Source organism: Lipophrys pholis, assembly GCF_963383615.2.
Source record: "Lipophrys pholis genome assembly, chromosome: 10".
Taxonomy (NCBI): domain Eukaryota; kingdom Metazoa; phylum Chordata; class Actinopteri; order Blenniiformes; family Blenniidae; genus Lipophrys; species Lipophrys pholis.
In genome coordinates, this window is record NC_137640.1 from 9,887,713 (window position 1) to 9,907,020 (window position 19,308).

Sequence of the window (19,308 nt, forward strand, 5' to 3'; positions counted from 1 at the left end):
CTTCCTGTAGACATTTACACTGTACAAATAGTCCAAAAAAAAAGATTTCATAATAAAAAGCATTTTTATTTGAGATCGCAAAATACATCCATAATATGCAATACAGACACTTAAAATAGTAAGTTTATTTATTTTTTTAATTCAGGGATGAAATAAAACCAGCTGCACTTAAAAGGAAATATTCTTAAAGAGCTTACTGATTCCAATGGGTGAACCCTGACTTTAAAAGACATGTAAAAACATTTATTTGACTCAGAGCATGAAGCATAGCAGGTTGCTGCCGTGGAAGAACAACACAACTGGCAAACATCTACACCGACTTAAAACTTAACTTTCGTGCATGACATTAGACAAACTCAGGCCGACTGTACCGCTTCCTCGTCAGGGAAAGTTTGCTCCCACTCAGGTAGGACAGCGGATTCCTTGACAGGGTGACTGGGTGGCTGTTGTTGTTGGACTGATTCACGTTGAGTTCGGCCAGAGAGATGTTCAGATCCTGCTCTGCTTCTGTGTTGTCTTCGTCGTCGTCGTCGTCGTCGTCGTCGTCGTCGTCGTCGTCGTCGTCGTCGTCGTCGTCGTCTGGGGGTTCGCTGTTTGGCGGCGCCGGGGCCTCCCTGCCTTCGGAGTTGACCTGATCCTCATCTTGTTGGGGGTCGATGTGAGACGCAGACTGACCGGACAGCTCCAGGCTGTCCCTGTTGCTCAGCTCGTCTTCACAAATGCTTTCCTGCTTCGTCAGGCTGCGGCAGCGCAAACTCCCCTGACTGCCTTCGTCCGCCTCCGAGTCGGAGTCGGGGAGCTGCTCGCTTGATCCCAAAGAGCTCCCTGAATAAAGAAAAGGGCTCAATGTGTTGTGTCTTTTATACTTTTATTCAAGTATCAAGTGCCTTCATAGTGGAGCGCACATGAACCTAATTTTGTCTCCAAACAGGAAGACAACTGGTCTTGATAATCAAATTTAATCAATGCCATTGAGTCAGTGACGCCTTATGAATTTAATATATTCAAAGTATTCCTCTGCTCCATGGAGTGAAAACCCATTTTTAATAAAATGTGACATTTTCAGGTTTCCCCACACGCAATGCAACATCGGTAAAATATTTTCTCTTTAAAACCCCTGGAATGGAATGATAAAAGTACTGTATCTTGTGCAAAGAAAATCCAAGATGGTCATAATGCACAATATACAGTGAAAATATACAAGTGGAAACGAGCAATATTACAAGTGTCAGTTGTCACGTGCTGTAATTAATGGATGCTATAAACTTTGTTGATTCTTTAATAAAGACACTTTTCAGAAAGGACACCGTTTGGTTCACGACACAAACAAGATAGAATTTTGATATTTTCAAAGTTCCTCTCAGGGTGTAACATGAACCACAATTAAATACAACACTTATTTAAAATAGTTGAGTCCAGCCTTTTTAAATTTATTTTTTTTTTAAACTCACCACACTCGGTCTTGCTCTGCTCCTCTCTGCTGCCCTCCTCGTCTATGTCAGCTGAACTCCCCATTTTATCATCTGTGACACTATCCTGAACCACAAAGGAGGAGGAAGTAAATGTTGTTTGAGAGAACATCACATTGGGACAACAAGCTCTTTGTTTTGCGGGAAACTAGACAGACCATCAAACACGCAAAACAGGGACAAAGGTAAAGTTAATCCCGACTTTCAAATGCATCTTATTTTTGGCTAGTTTTTTTTTTTTTTTTACAGACAGTTCCTTAAACCTTACACATGACCGTTGAAAAGTAGATCTCAAAGTGATCAGGTACTGCGTCATAAACCTCCACCTCAATAAAACAAAACGGGTAGTCACATTTGTTAATAAAACATTTTATAAGAAGTCTCTCAAAGTCTCACCAGCACGTGTAATCCAGTGTATTAGTCCCTAAACTCACTATCTGATAATCCAAACACCCGAGGTTGCAGGTCTTACCTGCTGCGTGCAGGTGGAAGCGGAGCGGCTGCCTCTGTTGGACTGAGAAGTTTTGGACTGAAAGATGGAAGAGTAGAAGACGATGAGAGCCTCCACAATGCGAGCCTGATGGGGGTAATCAACCAGAGAGGACAGAGACGTCGTGGCCCCCGTTGGACGGGGACGCATCAGGGTGGGCCCCAACACAATCCCCAGGTTACTTGGGCTCATCTTGTTGTCCTCCTGCAGCTCGGCAATCCTTTAACGGAGGAAAACGGAACATGAAGGGTCACTCATAAACGTCCGCAGCCTGGACTGCCGTCTCGCTGTGAGCAGCACGACTTCTGACCTTCGAAGATGGCGGATGATGTAGCGGAGGGTAGCGGTGTTTGGTTTGGGCAGTTCTTTGACGAGCTCCTTCAGACTGTCCACCAGGACCAGGACCTCTGGGTCCGTGTCTGGGCCCAGATCCACCAGCTCCGAGGCGCGGACCAGAAGGGCGTTCACGCTGCTCGACTCGGCCTCGTCCCCCTCGGTGGCGTCTGCGTCACTGTGCAGGCTCTCTTTGGCCAAACCCATGAGTCTGTTGTACAGACGGAAAGGCATGATGGGCTCTGGGAGCTGCAAGGAAAATGACAGAATGGAGAAAACTGAGAAAAGTACGTCGGGTAAAGACGCGCGAGGATGTAAAGCACTGACGTTAATGCTGACTGGACAGAAAGTCGGCAAACAAACAAAGATTAAAAAGGAGAAAATGTGCTACCAAGAGAAGTAACCCTTGTGAAAGTCATTGAGATAAATACAGGATGCATTTCCCAAATATATAATCATTTTAATGAAATGCGAGTTGTTTAACCATTTAGTTCAAAACTCGTTACACGAAGGACACCTTTGAAGCAATATCAGGTTGTGCAATAAATCTAAAACAAATGGATATTTCCATTTGCACTAAATTATAGAAAACAGATCTTTTATATTTATTCAATTTTGGGTTACGCTGAAAAACATGACGAGGCACAGATCTTTGATAATGCTTAAGCAACAAAACCTGAAGCTGAAATCAGCTGACGTGTGTGTGTGTGTGTGTGTGTGTGTGTGTGTGTGTGTGTGTGTGTGTGTGTGTGTGTGTGTGTGTGTGTGTGTGTACCTGTCTGAGATAAAGCTTGAGGACATTGCTGATGTCATGCGGCGAGCACTGAGACAACTCCACCAGCTCCTTGCCATTTTCAAAGGCCTGACACAGTTTCTCCACACGGGTCTTTGCCCCGTTCACCCTGTAGATGCCCTGTGAGGAGCGGGAGGAGGTGGAGGCAGGAGCTCACATCAGTTGATCATACCCGTGCGACTCGGCCAATTAAGCGGATGGTACAACACGGCGCCAATGTGCTTCCTCACCTTCACCTTGAGTGCCCGTCTCTCTATCTCGGAGATACATTTGGTGATGATGAAGGGGATGCCATCGCTGGCACAGCTGGCCACCTGAGTAAACTCCCTGCCGAACAGCTGCAGGCGGCCCCGCAACTTCTTGTGACCACACAGGATGGCCAGGGTCTCCAGACAGCGCTTGTGACACGCCAGGAAACACTGGACGGGGAAAAATAACCCGACTGATCTACCATGTTTACTTATTGCATTAAAATCAATGGATAGGAGAGAAACGCACACAAAAAAAGCTCTCAGCACTATAATGGTCAGGACATGTGGATTTTCACTCCCATAAACTCAAGTGTAACTTTTCACAAGCATAAAGAAAAATGTTGACGTTCATACAGTCAAGGTTACAAAACAAAAGAAAAAACTGCAAAGAAATACTGTAAAAGAGAGTGGCTCTTTATAGTGTGGGGCAGGTCGACTCTAGGGGGCGTCACAGTTAAAGAGGGGACGGGGACAGCAGCAAGAAAAAAAAGTGTGTGTGGGGGGGGGGGGGGGGTCCTGGGTAGACTCAGCTAGAATCTTTTTCCTTATAACTTTTACGGAAAATCATGATTTGAGGAAACAGGTAGAGGATAAAGTTGTTAAAAACAGTTTAAAAACTAGTTGTATAGGTGCACTGAGATGAATTTAAATTACAGAATAAGCCTTTAATAAAAGCAACACGGTTGGAGATTTAACTTGTTTTTCAGACTGTATAATATTGCAGAAGGCTGTTGAGAGTTATAGACAACGTTTTGAAGTCTGTCGATTAACAAGATATTTACTACTTAAGACACAAAGCATAAGCGGTGTGAGCGGTGGTTTGTTTCATCTCAGTGAGAGAGTTATTCATCCTTTCATACTTCGAAAAGCCCCATTTTAGATCAATTGTGAAAAAGAGAAACGCATGGCAACAATTTAACATCCCCTCTAACCCCCGATTATACAAAACTAATAGATGTTAATTCTCCAAATAGTGCCAACTGGAAATTCAGGAAAGTAACGCAGGTATTTTCTCAGTAAATAAATAATAATTTAGAGGGAGAGAGGGTGGGATCATATATCTACAAATGTGCATAATGTTGTTCATTTGATCTTTTTTTCATGTTGAAATCGTCGTCTTCAGTTTTAACACGGTCACACAAAGTGCTTATCAAAAAGGGAAGATGTTTCAGGATCAGTTAATCTGCATACTCTCAGACGAGACGTTTCGCGTTCGGGAAAAGAAAGAGCTCACCTCCTCGCACTCGGCGCCCTGGAAGTAAACGTAACTGTCACATTCGCGGCACTTGGCAGGAGTTCGGAGCTTCCTCAGTCGGTGGGTCAGGGCAGCCTTGGACAGGCCGATGTTACGGAAAGGTCTGGTGGACGCCACGTCTGCGTCCATGCCGTTAATGTCTGCAGAGAAAGACCCAAATGTCACACGCACGGCCAACTCGGATTCCGCGGCCACTCCGGAAGCGGACGAGCTGCAAGTCTTACTTTGAGTTTCAAATGAGGTGACAGTCCCATCTTTCTCGTCGGCGTCTTCATTAGACGACATCGTTCCAGTCGACGACGTTCGAGCCATTTTATTGATGTCACCTAAAGTGGAATTGCAGTTTGCGTAAAGTTTCTCACGAATCATGCGTTTGAGAGGACGTCTCCTGTGATCCGTTTCTCGCCCCTGCGTCTCCATGGCAACAGACGCTGACCTGCTCCATCTGCATTTTGTTTTTTGCGATTTATTCAGAAGCGGTTACAGATATAGAAAGGACACAGCACAGCGCTCATCTCATGAACAAGCTGCACGTTTTGATATTTGAATAGTTCAAATCAGTTAAAGATTGCAGGAGAAATAATTAAATGGCCGCCGAGGAAGGTAACCTTTGCGCCTTGCACTTCCCGACACGCTGACGTAAGGAGTCAGGGGCTGACATGGTTCAAGACGGGATTTACTTTTCGGAGAATCTTCACTACAGCCACCGGCTCAACCCTTCCCTGGATGACACCTATTATAGTGGTTACTTGTTAAGTCCCCAACGTCAATGAAAGAGAGTTGTTTTTAAACAAAACTGACTGGTGCTGGCGGTGGGTGAATCCAGGCCTCCCTCTCCTCCCACGCTGTCATCGCTCACCGTGGAGCCCCACGACTTATGGCCTTGTTCTGAAGATTATAAATAGAAAAATAATGTGAGACCAGTTGTATTTAAAAAAAACCTATTCGATTTACACTTGTAATAAATGTTCTACATTTGAAAAAGAAAATCTAATATTTAATGTGCTTGATTCTTACGGTTGAATTTCTATTAATAAGCTCAATAGGAACCCTAATATCTGAACAATAATTCAACTGTGACTCTCCAGCTGCTGCAGGCCTCACTTACTTTTACGGTTCAACTCCACGTCTCTGCCGTCTCCAGCGGTGGCGCTGTCTGTCTGACTGGTATGTGCCTCTGTGTTAAAGCTGTCGTTCCGAGGTCTGTGTCCATGGCTGCAACATTAAAAAAAAAAAAAAGAGCAAAATTTCACAAAGTGGCATTTTTACTTGACATTATTTGTAATGTATAAAATAATGAATAATGATTGACCTACAATCAGCCGTAATAAGATGGTAATATTGACCTCATTTGTAAAAGCCCATAAGTGTCATACAGTATTTAGTTAGCTTGGCTTCATTCAAACTGTAGTATCTGAGTAAAACAGGGATACCAGCCATCAAGTTTGTCAATATATGACTACAAGACTGTAGGTTTTCCTAAAGCTTCATCTTACAAAGCACAAGAATGTGACTTTTCTTTTCTCCAAAATGTTGAATCATTAATTTAAGGCTTCAAATAAAAACCCCTAATTTGAGTCTCCCATGGCGGTTCTTACCATGACGAGGCACCTCTTTCCCGTCAGTACACACTTCTACTCCTCAGTAAGAGTACTGAAACCCAGTGAATGAGTGTGTGGTAGGTTTCTGTGTCCGTTATAAGATCGTCCCTTACTGCTGATGGGGTCAGATGAGCTCAGGCTGCTGAACATGCGGAAAATCTTTGACTTGACCCATGTTCATCATTACACACCCTTTATTGGTATGAAAGTGGCCTGACCAGTGGCGAGTGTGTGTGTGTGTGTGTGTGTGTGTCTCTACACTAGACAAAAAGCTGGCCTGAGCATACCATCCATTGCCACATACATGATCCAGGCAAGGTTTCATTAAGGGACTGTTGTGTTGCACTTGCTGCAGGATCTTTCAGCCAAACTGTTAAGTTATAGATTCTTCCGGATCGCGCCTCCTCTCATAGAAAAATTCTGACGCATGTATGTGTGCACGGTGCCACTTCAAGTCACTTGCACTGCGGAGATCTCTGCCATACCAGGGTTTCTGAAAGCTACGCTTATGTCCCCAGAGTTGTCCCCATTTTTGGCCGTTCGAGTTCTACAACTTGATCACACAATGTACCTTTTAAATGCAGACAGAGAATGATTAACCCCATGGACCAGCGAGGTGCAACACAGGGAAAGATGTCTGGACTGATTAAAGCTTACTGTGATGATGTGCTGCAGGGGGAGTAGGACTCAAATGTGTAGTGGACATTAGGTTGCGCTGGCAGTTGGAGATCGTGAACGTGGGCTGCATACTGCTGTCCGGGGTCGTACAGCTTGCTGCTTTCACACAGAGTCTGGTAGTGGACGGGCAAAGCTACCGTCTGCATGTGCATGAGCTGGTAGTAGGAGATGGTCGCCTGCAGAAGAGAGAATTCCAGAGCAAAAGGGGTTACTACTGCGCTGCAACACCGGAGGACTCTGGGTATTTTGAGGACGGGCGTTTTGTTTTGACCGAGCGGATGGTCTGGTCGCTCTGCTTGATGATGTCCTGCAGCTGCCTCAGCACCGTGACCTTTGTGTGCTCCAGCTCCAGCTGCTGAGTCGTGGCATCTGCTATACACGTCCTGTAGGTGGCCTCTGCCTCATCTGACTGCGCACACACAAAACAAACATGAGGTAGCTTTGTGTTTGGAAGGACAACAGCATGCTTGTATATATAAATGACCACACTGATGCTGGACACCAATGTAAAAGGTTAAATTATGCAGTTTCAATAAAGTTAGTCCAGTCGAAAAAACAAACAAACAAACATCTTACAGTCAACCGCTACATTTGTAAATTCCTTGTAATGTGGGTATGATGAAGTACATAATGCAACGTGAAAGCTGTTTTACAGGCAGATGAAAAATACTGACTATATGCATGTCAAAAAGTTAATGTCTCCAAACAAATAAAAAATTAAAAGTGGATAATATCACAATTCCAATTTTTCCGTGCTTTGTTGACCAAATTAGATTTAGTACGGGGCAATCCCACAAAACATGAATGCAGGTGGCTTATGAAGGCTGGCATTTCCATCACCAACTTTGCCGTTTCGCCAAAGATGTGAGCGGCAGAATTCTTCACCCTTTGCGGTGATTTGTGAAGGAGATCATGGTTTAATCGTGCACATTTCACTGGCCTCACTCCGCTGGCTGCACATTGATTTAAAGATCCATTTTAAGTTAATTTACTTTTTAATCCTCCTGTTGTTGCCCCTCCCTGCTTATTAGAGGTGCTACACCCTGTCCTGCTGGTTCCCTCAGTACTTCAGTGGTTGTAGCTCCCAAACTAGAGAACATCCTGCTGTTAAATTCAACATTTCTATGAATATTACCCGGTTAATTTATGTACAGCTCTTTGGCATCTCGGTTGTTATTTTAAAGGGCTTTATCAAATTCAGTTCAGCTTTATTCGAACGGCCCTTAAAACACCAACACCTAAATTCAAGCCGTTGACACAAACCTTGTTGCGAGCCTCTTCCTCCAGTCGTTTCTTCTTCTCCAGAGATTTTGCAGTAGACCCCCCGCCCTCCTCCTCAGCTCGGTAGGCTGCCGTTTTGGCCTTCTCATAGTCCTCAAAGCGCACCATGTAGGCCTGTTTGGCCTTCCGCAGGTTCGACTCGCACTCCATCTGATGAGAGATATGCAACATGAACTCTTGGTGGTGCTGACCAGTGTTCATTGAAACATAAACACCTCAATTGTGTTATTTAAAAATATAGACATTTAAAAGACCACATTTGATGAGTTCTCACACCATGTTAACCATTAATGCTAAAAGTTAATGTACGTACACAACAGATTTAAATAAATTACTGGAAATCGTTTTCTTTTGTAGCCATTTTATGTGCATTACACAATAAAATACATTTTAATTGCGACTGCGATGGCCACAAAACCGCATGATAAACTGAAATGCTCATTTATTTTACTGCAATTCACATCGACAGCTGAGTTGATGAACTGTGACCTGGATTGACACATTTTTTTTGATTGTTGGACTGGCTTTTGAATTTCTCTGCACTTTATTGACTCGGTTTCTGGATTTCTTTTCACAACTTATTTCAACTTGGTTTCTGACTGCTTTTGAAGAATCTTTTTAGCTGCGCATCATCAAATCTGATGCTCGAATTCCCACAATTGAGAGAAATGTGAATTCAAAAACTAAAATTCCACATCATTTGGTTGAAGACAAAGAGCGTACCAGCTTCCTCTTAGCTCGAATCCAGTGTTCCTTGATCTCCTTTCGCCTCTTCTCGTGCTCCTGTCGCCGTTGCATGAGAGGCTTCACACACATAAGAGACAGAAGGTTGGACGGGACTTCTAAACGACTTTACAAATGCCAACATTTTGTCAGGATTGGGTGTTGATGGTGCCGATATCTGCACCTGGATGAAGGTCTGGTTGTGGAGGGTGGTGTTTGCTTGCTGCAGCCCCACACTGTGCTCCTGGTCCTGCTCCAGAGCCAGGGAGTAGATGGAGAAGAGGGGCATGTGGGGCTGAAGTAGCAAAACAGAACAAAAGAAAATACATATAATACTTTTTTTTTTGTTTTTGCTTTTAATCTTTGGAGGAGAGATGAATTATGCTCACATGTAATATGCTGTGTTTGCAGGACTGGTATAATCTCTGAAGGCTTTTGGAGAACTCGGTCTCTATCATCACAGAAAAGACCATTTTAACAAACAATCACAGACAATTTTCAAAAAAAGTTTTTCGTCAGACTTCTAGAACTGAACTTCAGGTGCCCCCCCTCACCTAGTGAAGTTCTCTTTTCCACGTAGTTCATGAGGTCCTTCATGTACTTAGAAATGGTTTTGGCGTAGAGCAGAGCGGAGTCCACTCCTCCCTCACTGCGCTGGAGGATCACGTCCACTTCCTCAACTCTGCCTGCAGAGTGACACACACACGGAGACACACGGAGACACACGGAGACACACGGAGACACACGGAGACACACGGAGACACACGGAGACACACAGAGACACACAGAGACACACCTGAACTGTTTGTGCCAGAAGTGGAAGTTTGTCGCATGCGTTTTAAGTTTTAACCCTCATTTTCTTATCCTGACATAGTTGACAGAATTTGGCATTTTTATTTCTCATAAACTCCTACAACCATTTATGATACTCAGAAAATTCTACATTTACCCGAAGGCTGAGAAACGGAGCTTTACATCCATATCCTAGTCATTACATTCACCCCCCCCCAATACTCCTGCAATGTGACAATCCAGTAAAACAAGAGTCAGAGGAAAGTTACACATTTGTTACGCAAGATTTTAAGGATGAAACAGTGGGTGGAGGCACTCAGTATTTGCACATATTTTGTCAATTCCACAGCCACGAAATCAAAACAACCCCAGAATAAGCAGTTCATTGTCAACTTTTGGTTGTCCAGCTGATTTATTGATTGCATACGATGCTGTACTATTACTCTGTAGAAAGCCACAATCCCAAAATTTGGGTTATGTTATCAAGCTATAAAAACAAACGCTTGACTTTAATTTTCATCTCATTGATACTTAAACCAACAACTGTGACTTATTGACATCAGCAGGGACAGATAGCGTTGTGAAATAATATGTAAAAGCTCCTATGGTCTCAGTAAAGTCCACATGACTATTGTTCAATGCGGAACACACAAATGTCACAAAAATGTTAAAGCAAAGAGTAGACGGTGAGTGTAAGCAAAGAGCTGCACCTGGTGTTAAAATGAGCCTCACTGGCAGACAGAGCGTTAAGAAAAAAGGAGCGAGGGAAAGAGTACAGCTTATTTCCTACCGGTGTCCTGCAGGTCGCTCCGAAACTGTCCACCTTCTGCCCCGTGACCGGTCGCAGCGTACAAGTTCTCCATCGACTACACAACACAAACACCTGCTCTTTCAAAACACACCCACAACCCTTGACAGCTCAGGCATTGGAAAGTAATTCGTGCATCATGATTTATCCTTTAACTCAGTCATATTTGTTCAAATAATTGCCTCACTTAATTCCACATTGGAAAGGTTCACTGAAGTGCCTGGTAAACTCACCCTGCTCCTTTCAGTGGGCAGCATGGAGAGCAGTGTGCTGCTGTCCACCTCACCCATCAGAAGTTCAGAAACGCTTGAAAGAGAAACGACAAACACTCTTTTAGATCACGACGATCAAAGACTCATTCTGCAGCAGATTATAATAATCTCATTAAAACAAAAACTGTTTTAGTGTATCAAGATAAATTTGAAAATTCCGGTGAACATTTTGCGTGCCTGCCTTTCTCTCCTTTGAAATCACCGTCTCCATGGCAACAGCCTCTCCCATCCGCTCTGTATGGGAGGTTTTTCGCGATTTGTTCGGAAACGGTCGGCCAAATCGTTACCAAAGGTCATAGCACACTATTCTCGATCCTTCCGCACGTTTTGATGTGCTTTTTGTGTACGTGCTTCCAACAGTGCGGGACAAGGTACGCGTCGAGGAAGAATTAAGAGTCCTAGAAGAGGAGGCATGGCCACCTCACAGCTTCCTGACGTTAACAGCAAGCAGTCCGTCTGGTATTGCACGAAAGAACAGAAGAATTTGAGACAGTCTACATCCACAGAAGATGTGTGCTTATTCTGAAATGTGTTTTCGCCTCAAATAAATAATTTGTTTAGGTGCACAGGGCGGTCAAACTAAATACAGAGTTCGCTTCTGTTTATTCACTTTGCATTTAATTACCAGATCAGAAAGAACCATCAACACGGTTACTTCAAAAGGTTTTCTTCAACATTTTCTCACTCTTGCCTAAAATATTTCCGCAATCCTGTTTCATTTGACATTAAATGATAAAGTCACTTTTCTTGGCCAGACTTTGATCTTCGTTCTTATAGATTATATGAGCTAAACCAGTTTTATCTTTTGATGAAAACCGCCACTGAAAACCTCGACAATTCTGATGCAAGAAGATGGTTTGCTGAAATACAGCCAAAGAAATAAACTGAATATGTTTTGTTGGCCACAAGTCAAGCAGAGGAAGCGAGGAGGAGAGAATGAGGAAACAGACACCTCAAGCAGATTTCAACTGTTTCTGCCAGCTCACTTCCTCCTGAAGCTCAGAGGATTTTCTAAACCCTGAAAAGGCCCAGACAGACATGTGATGCACTGTTTGTGTAATTTACTCCAATCACACAGGAAAACCTATGCGGTTTTTTTTTTTTTTAATGTATATAGTTAAAAAAAAAAAAAAAAAAAAAATGTATATTGAATTTGAGGCTTTAAAGTCTGGTTCAAAAAGTTGGATTTGATGACTTTTCAGTCGTCACACTAAATATTTCTTTGTCTAATTTCAAGCCATGTAGTCATGACCTCAGCCTGTACAATCTGTTCATTTAAGAGTCAGGTAGTGAACAACATTTTCAAGTTCTGGTTTTGTGTCACAGAGCAGAAGAAAAACCACTTCCTGTTTTCAGCTTTGTCTCATGCAAATGTGTCACCATCACTGCACTTTTGTTTCATTCCCAAAAACTCTCATTTGTACCAACACACACGGCCATGGCTCTGAGTGCCAATATACATCGATATTTGGAGTAACACCGTTTGACAGTAGAGCACTTTATGAAGGGGCAACAAACACTTACTTGCTACTAAAAGCAACTGCAATGGTTTCAATTGCCTTCTCGAAGTCCATTTTATCTGCTTCATTGCAGGCTTCATAGTGGAAACCTAAAATAACAAAATGTGTGAAGATTAGAGTGTGATTAGAACAAAATTTGCAGTGACTCTATATCACCATTAAGGTGTAATCCGACAGGCTGCATAAAGAGTCACAGGAGTGCCTAAATGTGCAAAATACTTGATTAGTAAAGACAAAGAACCTACATTTGTTCTACTACTGACTGACCTTTGACTTTGGATATGAGCTTGCCAGCAGCAGTGAGGATCTCCACAGTGTTGAGCAGCGGGTACGTGTTGATGACCTGACGCAGGACCCGCAGCACCTCTCCCAAACACTCGTGGGCCACGGGACGCTGACTCTCCGTGTCTGTGAGGTGGAGACATGCCGTGAGAGGAATCAGGTTAGGTTGGCAAGAGAGTCTCTACCGAGGCCTCGCGATGCCTCACGATGCCTGAAGGGATCAGCGTACTTATTTTCACAATATCACCCCGACCAGAGCTCCGGCTTTCCCTCGGAGGCTGCTCGAGTTCAGACAAGCGCCACCTTTGTGACGTCTCTGATTAAATATCTGCAACCCCCAGTGAATACAGTAGAAATGTTTTGATGGAAAATATCGTTTTCTGATCATCTTTACACTTTGCTACCATTCTCGGTGATGACACAAACATTAAACACATTTTGACTTTGTTCAGATCCTTCTCACAATCCGTTTCAGATGGAAATGAAGGATTTGGCTTCAGCGACTCAAGCTTTGTTTCAGATTAAATACCCTAACTCAGTGTTTCCTTGTGTCCCAGATTCCCTCTCATTGAGAGTGCAGTTGTGCACTTTGGGAGTAGATCGCGTTGAGTTCGAGGTCTCTAATGTCTTTAAAGACACATTCGTTATTAAAGAGGAGTACAAACCCTGTTAAGCATGTGGGATTTGGTTCAGAATGGGGAATCATGCAATTGTTTTTGTCAGAGTCAAATTCTTCTTTCACATTTACTTGAGTTCGATTACGAGTTTTTAAAAGGTCACCAGCTAACAACATTCACATTTTATATTTTGATTTGTCACTGTATAAACACAGTTCATCTAAAATGGAATCAATGAAGATTTCTATTAATCACTTTTTTCCCACCCTCATAAAAGTTTAGCTTTTTAAATAATAATAATGTTAGCCTTTGGTTGAGTACAAACAAATCTTGTGAAATATATTTTGAGGTACTAAATTAGGATTTGTTTAAATGTTTGTGAAAATTAAACCGAAAAATCAAACCTTGAGATATTTCTTGTTTTTTACATACACACATATATAAGTTTTGCTATTTGAAATAGACTCCAGGAAGAATTTTGCTATTTCAACACATTCATTTTTTAGACGCACCTAAATACATTGCAACAAGGATTCAGTTAACTCAGCTGGTTTAGGTAATAGTAGACACTTCTTTGCTTTCTCACTTTTCTTGCTCTCATTTATTGATACTAGTGATATACAGTATTCACTTCTAAAATAACAAGAATGTGTTTATACCTTTAATCAAGGTTTCCCCCCCCCGTGTACTCTGGTCCAGACATGCAGTAGTTGCTTCTAAATGTGACGCTTACGATTAGGTTCAAGTCTGGTTAGTTATGTTACCACTGGTCACAATCAGTCAGGACAGGTATGTGCATTTAAATATCTAGCTGCAGTTATTTTCTGGTTTGAGTACAGTATTCGATGTGTGATGCCTCGGGCTATCCATGAAATAAAATAAATAAATAAATAAATATATATATAGTGCACATGTTCCTATCAAAAGAAAAATAATCACTGCAAACTGAGGTCTCAATTTTTAGTAACTTTGCCCAACCTCTCTGAATGTCAAGAAGCCACAGCTTTAAACACTTTTTAGACCAACTGACGAAAGATACTTACGAGAGTTCGTGAAATTTAGAGGCGATGGAAAATGTATTTGTTATTGTTGGATAACATTTAACTGCATAAATTGGCGAATGAGTATACCATCCAAAAATATACCATTTATGGCCCCGCAGGCCAGTATCCTCACTGTTTAGTTATAGTGGCACAGATGAGAGGAGTTGGTGTCAGACAGACGAGGTTGAGTCACTTTTGACTGTATCGCCGCTGGAGACAATTCCTTTCTTAAAAAAAGGAAAAAAAAAAAAAAGGTTTTCATCAAATTTTTTTTGTCTTGATGTAGCAACAGCACACTCCTACATTCTGAGGAGGCCAGAGGGCAGACGATCCTCCATCCTCTGTCTGAACAAACAAACCAAATAAAGAAGTGTGTCAAAGTGGAGCAGAGAGCAACAAGAGCCAAGTGACCCCGATCACGGTACCAGAAAGGATGTGGCCCTTTTCATTGTTATGCACAATTAGAAAGAAAATTGTTGTGATACCTCTCCTTTCTGTGGTTGTTCAACAACAAAGCCTCTCACAATTTTGAGAAAAGACATAAAAGAGGAGGTCTTGGTCAAAGCGGACCAACTCAGAAAGGAGGAGGTGACGCATCGCTGTGATGCAGCAGGTCTGACAAAGGAGGAAGTATGGACAAGACCTTTCTGTCAAAGGCTATCCATCATGGCTTCCTGTTTAGAAAGCTCGCCGTGGGTGGAGAACGTAGCTTGATAACAGCCAACAGAAAGTCGCACAAAGAAAACTCTCCATCACGTGAACCGCAGGGCACTGCTCAAAATAACCAACCTCCGATCTCTGGAGGTCAACGACCGTGGACGTTGGATCTAACTTCGGCCAGCCGTTTCGCTCAGAAAAGGACAGTCAAGGTGTGACACCTGTCGTACACTTCCCACCATCATGCAGGAGAAGAGTGCGCGTACGCTGCAGCTGTAAACAAAAAGCTGGTTTCCTGCTGGAAACAAGAGTGCGGTTGACTCTCTGAGTGTAACGGAAACGCAACGCTTCATTTGGCGAGAGGAAGCTCAAGAGCGTTAGATTGCTTTTGCACTGTGGCTCCGCCCCCCTGTATCGTCTCCGCTCTTTTCCCCCATGAAGCGCACACGTGTTTATCGAAGACGGGCTGATGTAAGTCTGACTGGATGAACCCCCCCCCCCTCCATCAGCTTTGTCCTCTCATATAGCGCTGAAGGAAAAAGAGTCCGCACATGGCTCACAACCAATCAACGCTGTAAAACGGGGACACCACACTACAACAACTACGGTCTGAAAAATTGTGGGCAGACACAAGTGGGAAAACGAGGCCCAAGCTCACACGGACAGAATCCCATTCTGTCTCCGAAGTGGTGAAAACAAGCACAAACCACTGAGTTCGCTTTCACCGGAAGAGGATTTACGAAGCTAATAACTTAGAAAAGACCTTTGAAATGGCAAAACTGAAACGGCTCATGAGGCAGACGCCTAGCAAACACGTGGACACGACCACATCGTGTGAGGCCACCACAGTTCTTACCTTCGACAAGGACGACATCCTTCAGTTTCTCCACCGCTTCACCAAAGCGCGCCACGTCCCTCAGCAGGGCCGGGATGTCCTCCACTTCGATGGCGGTGCTCTCGGAACCCTCACACGGAGCGGTCGGGGTCAGCGCCCCCTTCCCCTGTCCTCTGGTGAACACCCAGGACTGCAGCGGCAGGCCTGACGGGACACCAAGACCATCGCTCAGCCTTTAGCCGCCATACAACCGATCCAAGCCGCTGACAACATGTTGAATACGACTTCTTAAACAAACCAGGACAAACATTTATCATACAATCAAGAAGAAAAGATGGACATTGGAACTCTTTCAGCCTTGATGTTAGGATAAGTGGCAGAGGACTCAGTACAGGCAGACCACTGTGACTTCTGAAGAATCGGAAATAGTAAGATCATATATTTAATGTGATCGTTTGCCTACGTCCACTACTTCACGTCATTGTGTAACTCCAGACTAAAAAAACTCAAATATTTAGTTACTCCAATTTTTGGTTGGTCTGAAAATGTTCCCACAGCAGCAGGACTTTTATTTTTCAAAAAATTAGGATTTAATAATCTGCGCCTCATCTTTCCATGTACCATGATCCATCAGTGTTTAATATCAGTCAAATAGCGAGCTGGTTCAGTGTGGACAGACACCTGACAGAAACAAACACATTTCATGAACTCCTTGCGCCGAAGTCCGACCTGCAGCGCTGGCGTGTCTGCTCAGTGCAGTGGGTCTCTTCAGGGTGGAGACAGGAGACTGGCTGCCCATCCCGTGCATGGCTGCCAACTTATTGTGCTGAGCGCTCGGCGTGCTCGGGCAGGACGGGGAGGGATCCAGGAGCGCGGCGGTCGGCGCGAGCGTCGAGGTGGATGCAAGCAATGGTGAGGAGAAGAGAGCGATGTCACCCGCATCTCTTCGGGGCTGCTCCTGGAGAATGGACAGCTGGAGGAGGACAGGCAGGCGGAGAGGAGGTCAAGAGTGTACCGAGATTTAGGCTTTTTTTTTTTTCTTTTTTTTGTGAGAAGTGGTCAACATGACACGTAAAACACCAGTGGCAGCCGCGCTGTTAGTAAACACTCACATCGAGACTTTCACAAGATCCTGTGTCGGGTTGTGCAACACTTCCTGACTCCAAACTCATGTCGGGTGTGGCAAGCCCAGAAAATAGATAAGAAAATGTAATGCGTTACAATCGACTACTCACATTCCCCATAGAAACACAAAGAAAAGCTGACCCGTCTCGTTCTTTTAGAACATCCCAGTCACTGCATGGTCAGCAGAGCATATTTACTCAGCGAGAGCAAATATTTTACAAGGAGGAACATCCCTCCACGGTAAGCATTTCTCCAAACGTACCTGTTTCAGCCATACGTTGTGCTTGCTGGGCAGTATGTCCAGTTTGTCCTTGCCTTTGGGCTGGGTTCTCCTAACTCGCTCACTTGTTGAGTAAGGGTTGTAGCTGCCCTTTCCAACCCGCTTCAGCATGCTCCTTCACCCTACCACTTCACCTCCATTCCAAATAAAACTGAAGCTCGGACCCGGCTCATGCACACCGCAGAACGCTGCCGCTTTAATGGCAAGAACAAAAACCCAGAGAGGGTGATACTTCCTAAAAACTACTTCACCACAGGAGTCGGTGTGTATAATCAGGTGTCCATCACTGCATCCCAGGAACCAGGAGGCGAGTAAAGCTCAAATAAAATGGGATCCTGGTTGAAGCAGCATCCACACACACACACACATACACACACAGACCCCTCTGGTCTGCAGCCTGTTGCCTCCAGCTGAAGGTCATTCTCCACACCACACACTCTCTCACACACACACACTCATAGAAAACCAGAAGTGATGCGCCACTCACAGATGGGGCGCTGCTCTGTGGCCCGGGGCTTCCTGCTCGGCTCTTCTTCGAGATGGATGGCGTCTTGATGAGTTCCCGTTTCTTCCTGGTGAACATCTTCAGCGTGGCTTTGCCGTCCATCCTGCATTCTTTGAGTTTCACGTAAAAGCCCCCCACCCACCCCCCGATGTGCCACCCGGGTGATTTCACGCAGTCGTTCAGCTGGAGCTCTGCGCCATCCGGGCCCACTTGGAGCCACTGCTGCGGACTGTTTGCCTTCTGCCTCTTCCTCCTGTTGCTCATTGAGGCGCGCAGGCTCACTGACGAAGACGCGTACAGAAAGATCACCGCAAACCGCTCGTGCGCACCCGGCATCCGCTGCGTGCCCGAGCCTTCGCTTTCCCCAGGAGGGACTCGGGGACAGCGAGAAACGATGTTTATACAATGTTATCCTCAGACTGAACTTGGCCTCGTGAACTTACAACCTGAGACCCGCCTGAGTGGAAGCGACAGGTGGAAGATTCACGGGAACCCGTGCGTCTTGGCGCACGTGTGTTTCCAATCAAGCGCGTGAACTGTGCGCACCTGTTGCAGACACAGGTTCAACGGAAGAGACGCCACTTGGTGTCATTGTTTTTTTGTAACGCAGCCTCCACCAAGGACAAACAAACAAACAAACAAACACCAAAAGTCATAACCACATAAACGTTTTCTCACTTCCCGGTGTACAGAAATCTAACTCGGTCAGGTAAGACGACTTTATTTGTAGAGAACATCTCAACAGCAAGGCAATTCACAATTATTTATATAAACAAAATAACAAGAAATACAAAAAAAGAAAAGAAAATGAGAGAAAAGAAAAAAAGGAAAACAATATTAAGACACAGACATACTGAAACTAATATGAAATAATAAAACTGAAAAGGGGCTCAACCAAACGGGGAAAAAAGAAATCCGCCTTGGATTCAGCCTTCAAGTTTTCCTTTATATAAACACTAAATGCAGATTCCACATGTTAGGTTCTGACTCTGGAAACAGGAAGCACGTTTGCCACAGACCACCTGAGTGCAGGATTCATAAATGTGACTCAGTCTGATGCAGACTTCGAATTGAAGTAGGGTTAATTTAAAAAAAAAAAACACGGCCCTCTGGGACAAAGAGTGTAAACGTGGGCAACTATTATTAACTTTGATTCTAGAAATGTACGACCCATTTCCAAAAGTGCAAGTACAGATTTATACATCTATTGATAATTTACCCTCATTAATAATTATTGGGATTTTCTTCTTCTGTGGTAGAAAACTAGAGTATCCAGAGAAAACCATACACAAGGAAGATCATGCAAAACTTGAGAAGAGAGAAAAATATACACGTGTTTTTCCCTGTATAGGTTTACATCCAGTCAGAAGCTCTTGAGCAGACTGGTTAAAAATTATCTCTCAAATTCTGGCTTTTCCAGAGTGAATCGTACGATAATCAGATTAAATGTGTATCCTTTATGCAAACCACAAACAAGAAAAAAAAAAATGGTGAATGAATGTTTTTGGACATGGGAATGTAATTTGATTACCCAGAGAGAACCCACACTTTCACAGGGAAAACATGCAAACTCTGGAGTGGAAGTGGAGAAATTTCCACTGTGAGGCAAGAGTGCCATCGTCAAACCTCTGGATTTTTGATTAACCAAAATTTCCCCCTGGTTTATTATATGTAGACATATATATATATATATATAGT

The 19,308-nt window shown here is 43.8% G+C and overlaps 1 protein-coding gene across 4 annotated transcripts; it reads right to left on the minus strand.

The window, feature by feature from the left end:
• Positions 1-45: 45 nt before the first annotated feature.
• Positions 46-17,876, minus strand: arhgap45b (Rho GTPase activating protein 45b). 4 transcript variants are annotated; one of them, XM_080472930.1, is made up of 24 exons: positions 17,593-17,876; positions 16,430-16,673; positions 15,722-15,904; positions 12,534-12,674; positions 12,271-12,355; positions 10,708-10,780; positions 10,457-10,532; positions 9,429-9,560; positions 9,264-9,325; positions 9,059-9,169; positions 8,875-8,955; positions 8,134-8,301; positions 7,142-7,279; positions 6,850-7,046; positions 5,700-5,806; positions 5,393-5,479; positions 4,816-4,917; positions 4,571-4,731; positions 3,316-3,504; positions 3,068-3,205; positions 2,270-2,541; positions 1,942-2,179; positions 1,452-1,536; positions 46-825 (listed from the first exon to the last, which is right to left on the minus strand). In XM_080472930.1, the coding sequence occupies exons 1-24, from the start codon at positions 17,872-17,874 to the stop codon at positions 347-349; spliced, it is 3,831 nt and encodes a 1,276-aa protein (XP_080329056.1). In that variant the 5' UTR covers positions 17,875-17,876; the 3' UTR covers positions 46-346. The 4 variants fall into 4 exon arrangements, with proteins under 4 accessions (XP_080329056.1, XP_080329059.1, XP_080329058.1 ...); XM_080472933.1 differs by having other exon boundaries at positions 16,430-16,658; positions 17,593-17,859; XM_080472932.1 differs by lacking the exon at positions 17,593-17,876 and adding an exon at positions 17,088-17,578 and having other exon boundaries at positions 16,430-16,658.
• Between the last annotated feature and the right edge of the window lie 1,432 nt (positions 17,877-19,308).

Bases quoted from the DNA above. Each gene is read 5' to 3' on its own strand.
- arhgap45b (XM_080472930.1), bottom strand. From the start codon at position 17,874: ATGAGCAACAGGAGGAAGAGGCAGAAGGCAAACAGTCCGCAGCAGTGG. The intron at 9,326-9,428 runs GTGAGGGGGGGC...CTGTGATGATAG, and splicing joins GGAAAAGAGAACTTCACTAG to AGACCGAGTTCTCCAAAAGC. The intron at 2,180-2,269 runs GTCAGAAGTCGT...CCTCCGTTAAAG, and splicing joins ATCATCCGCCATCTTCGAAG to GATTGCCGAGCTGCAGGAGG.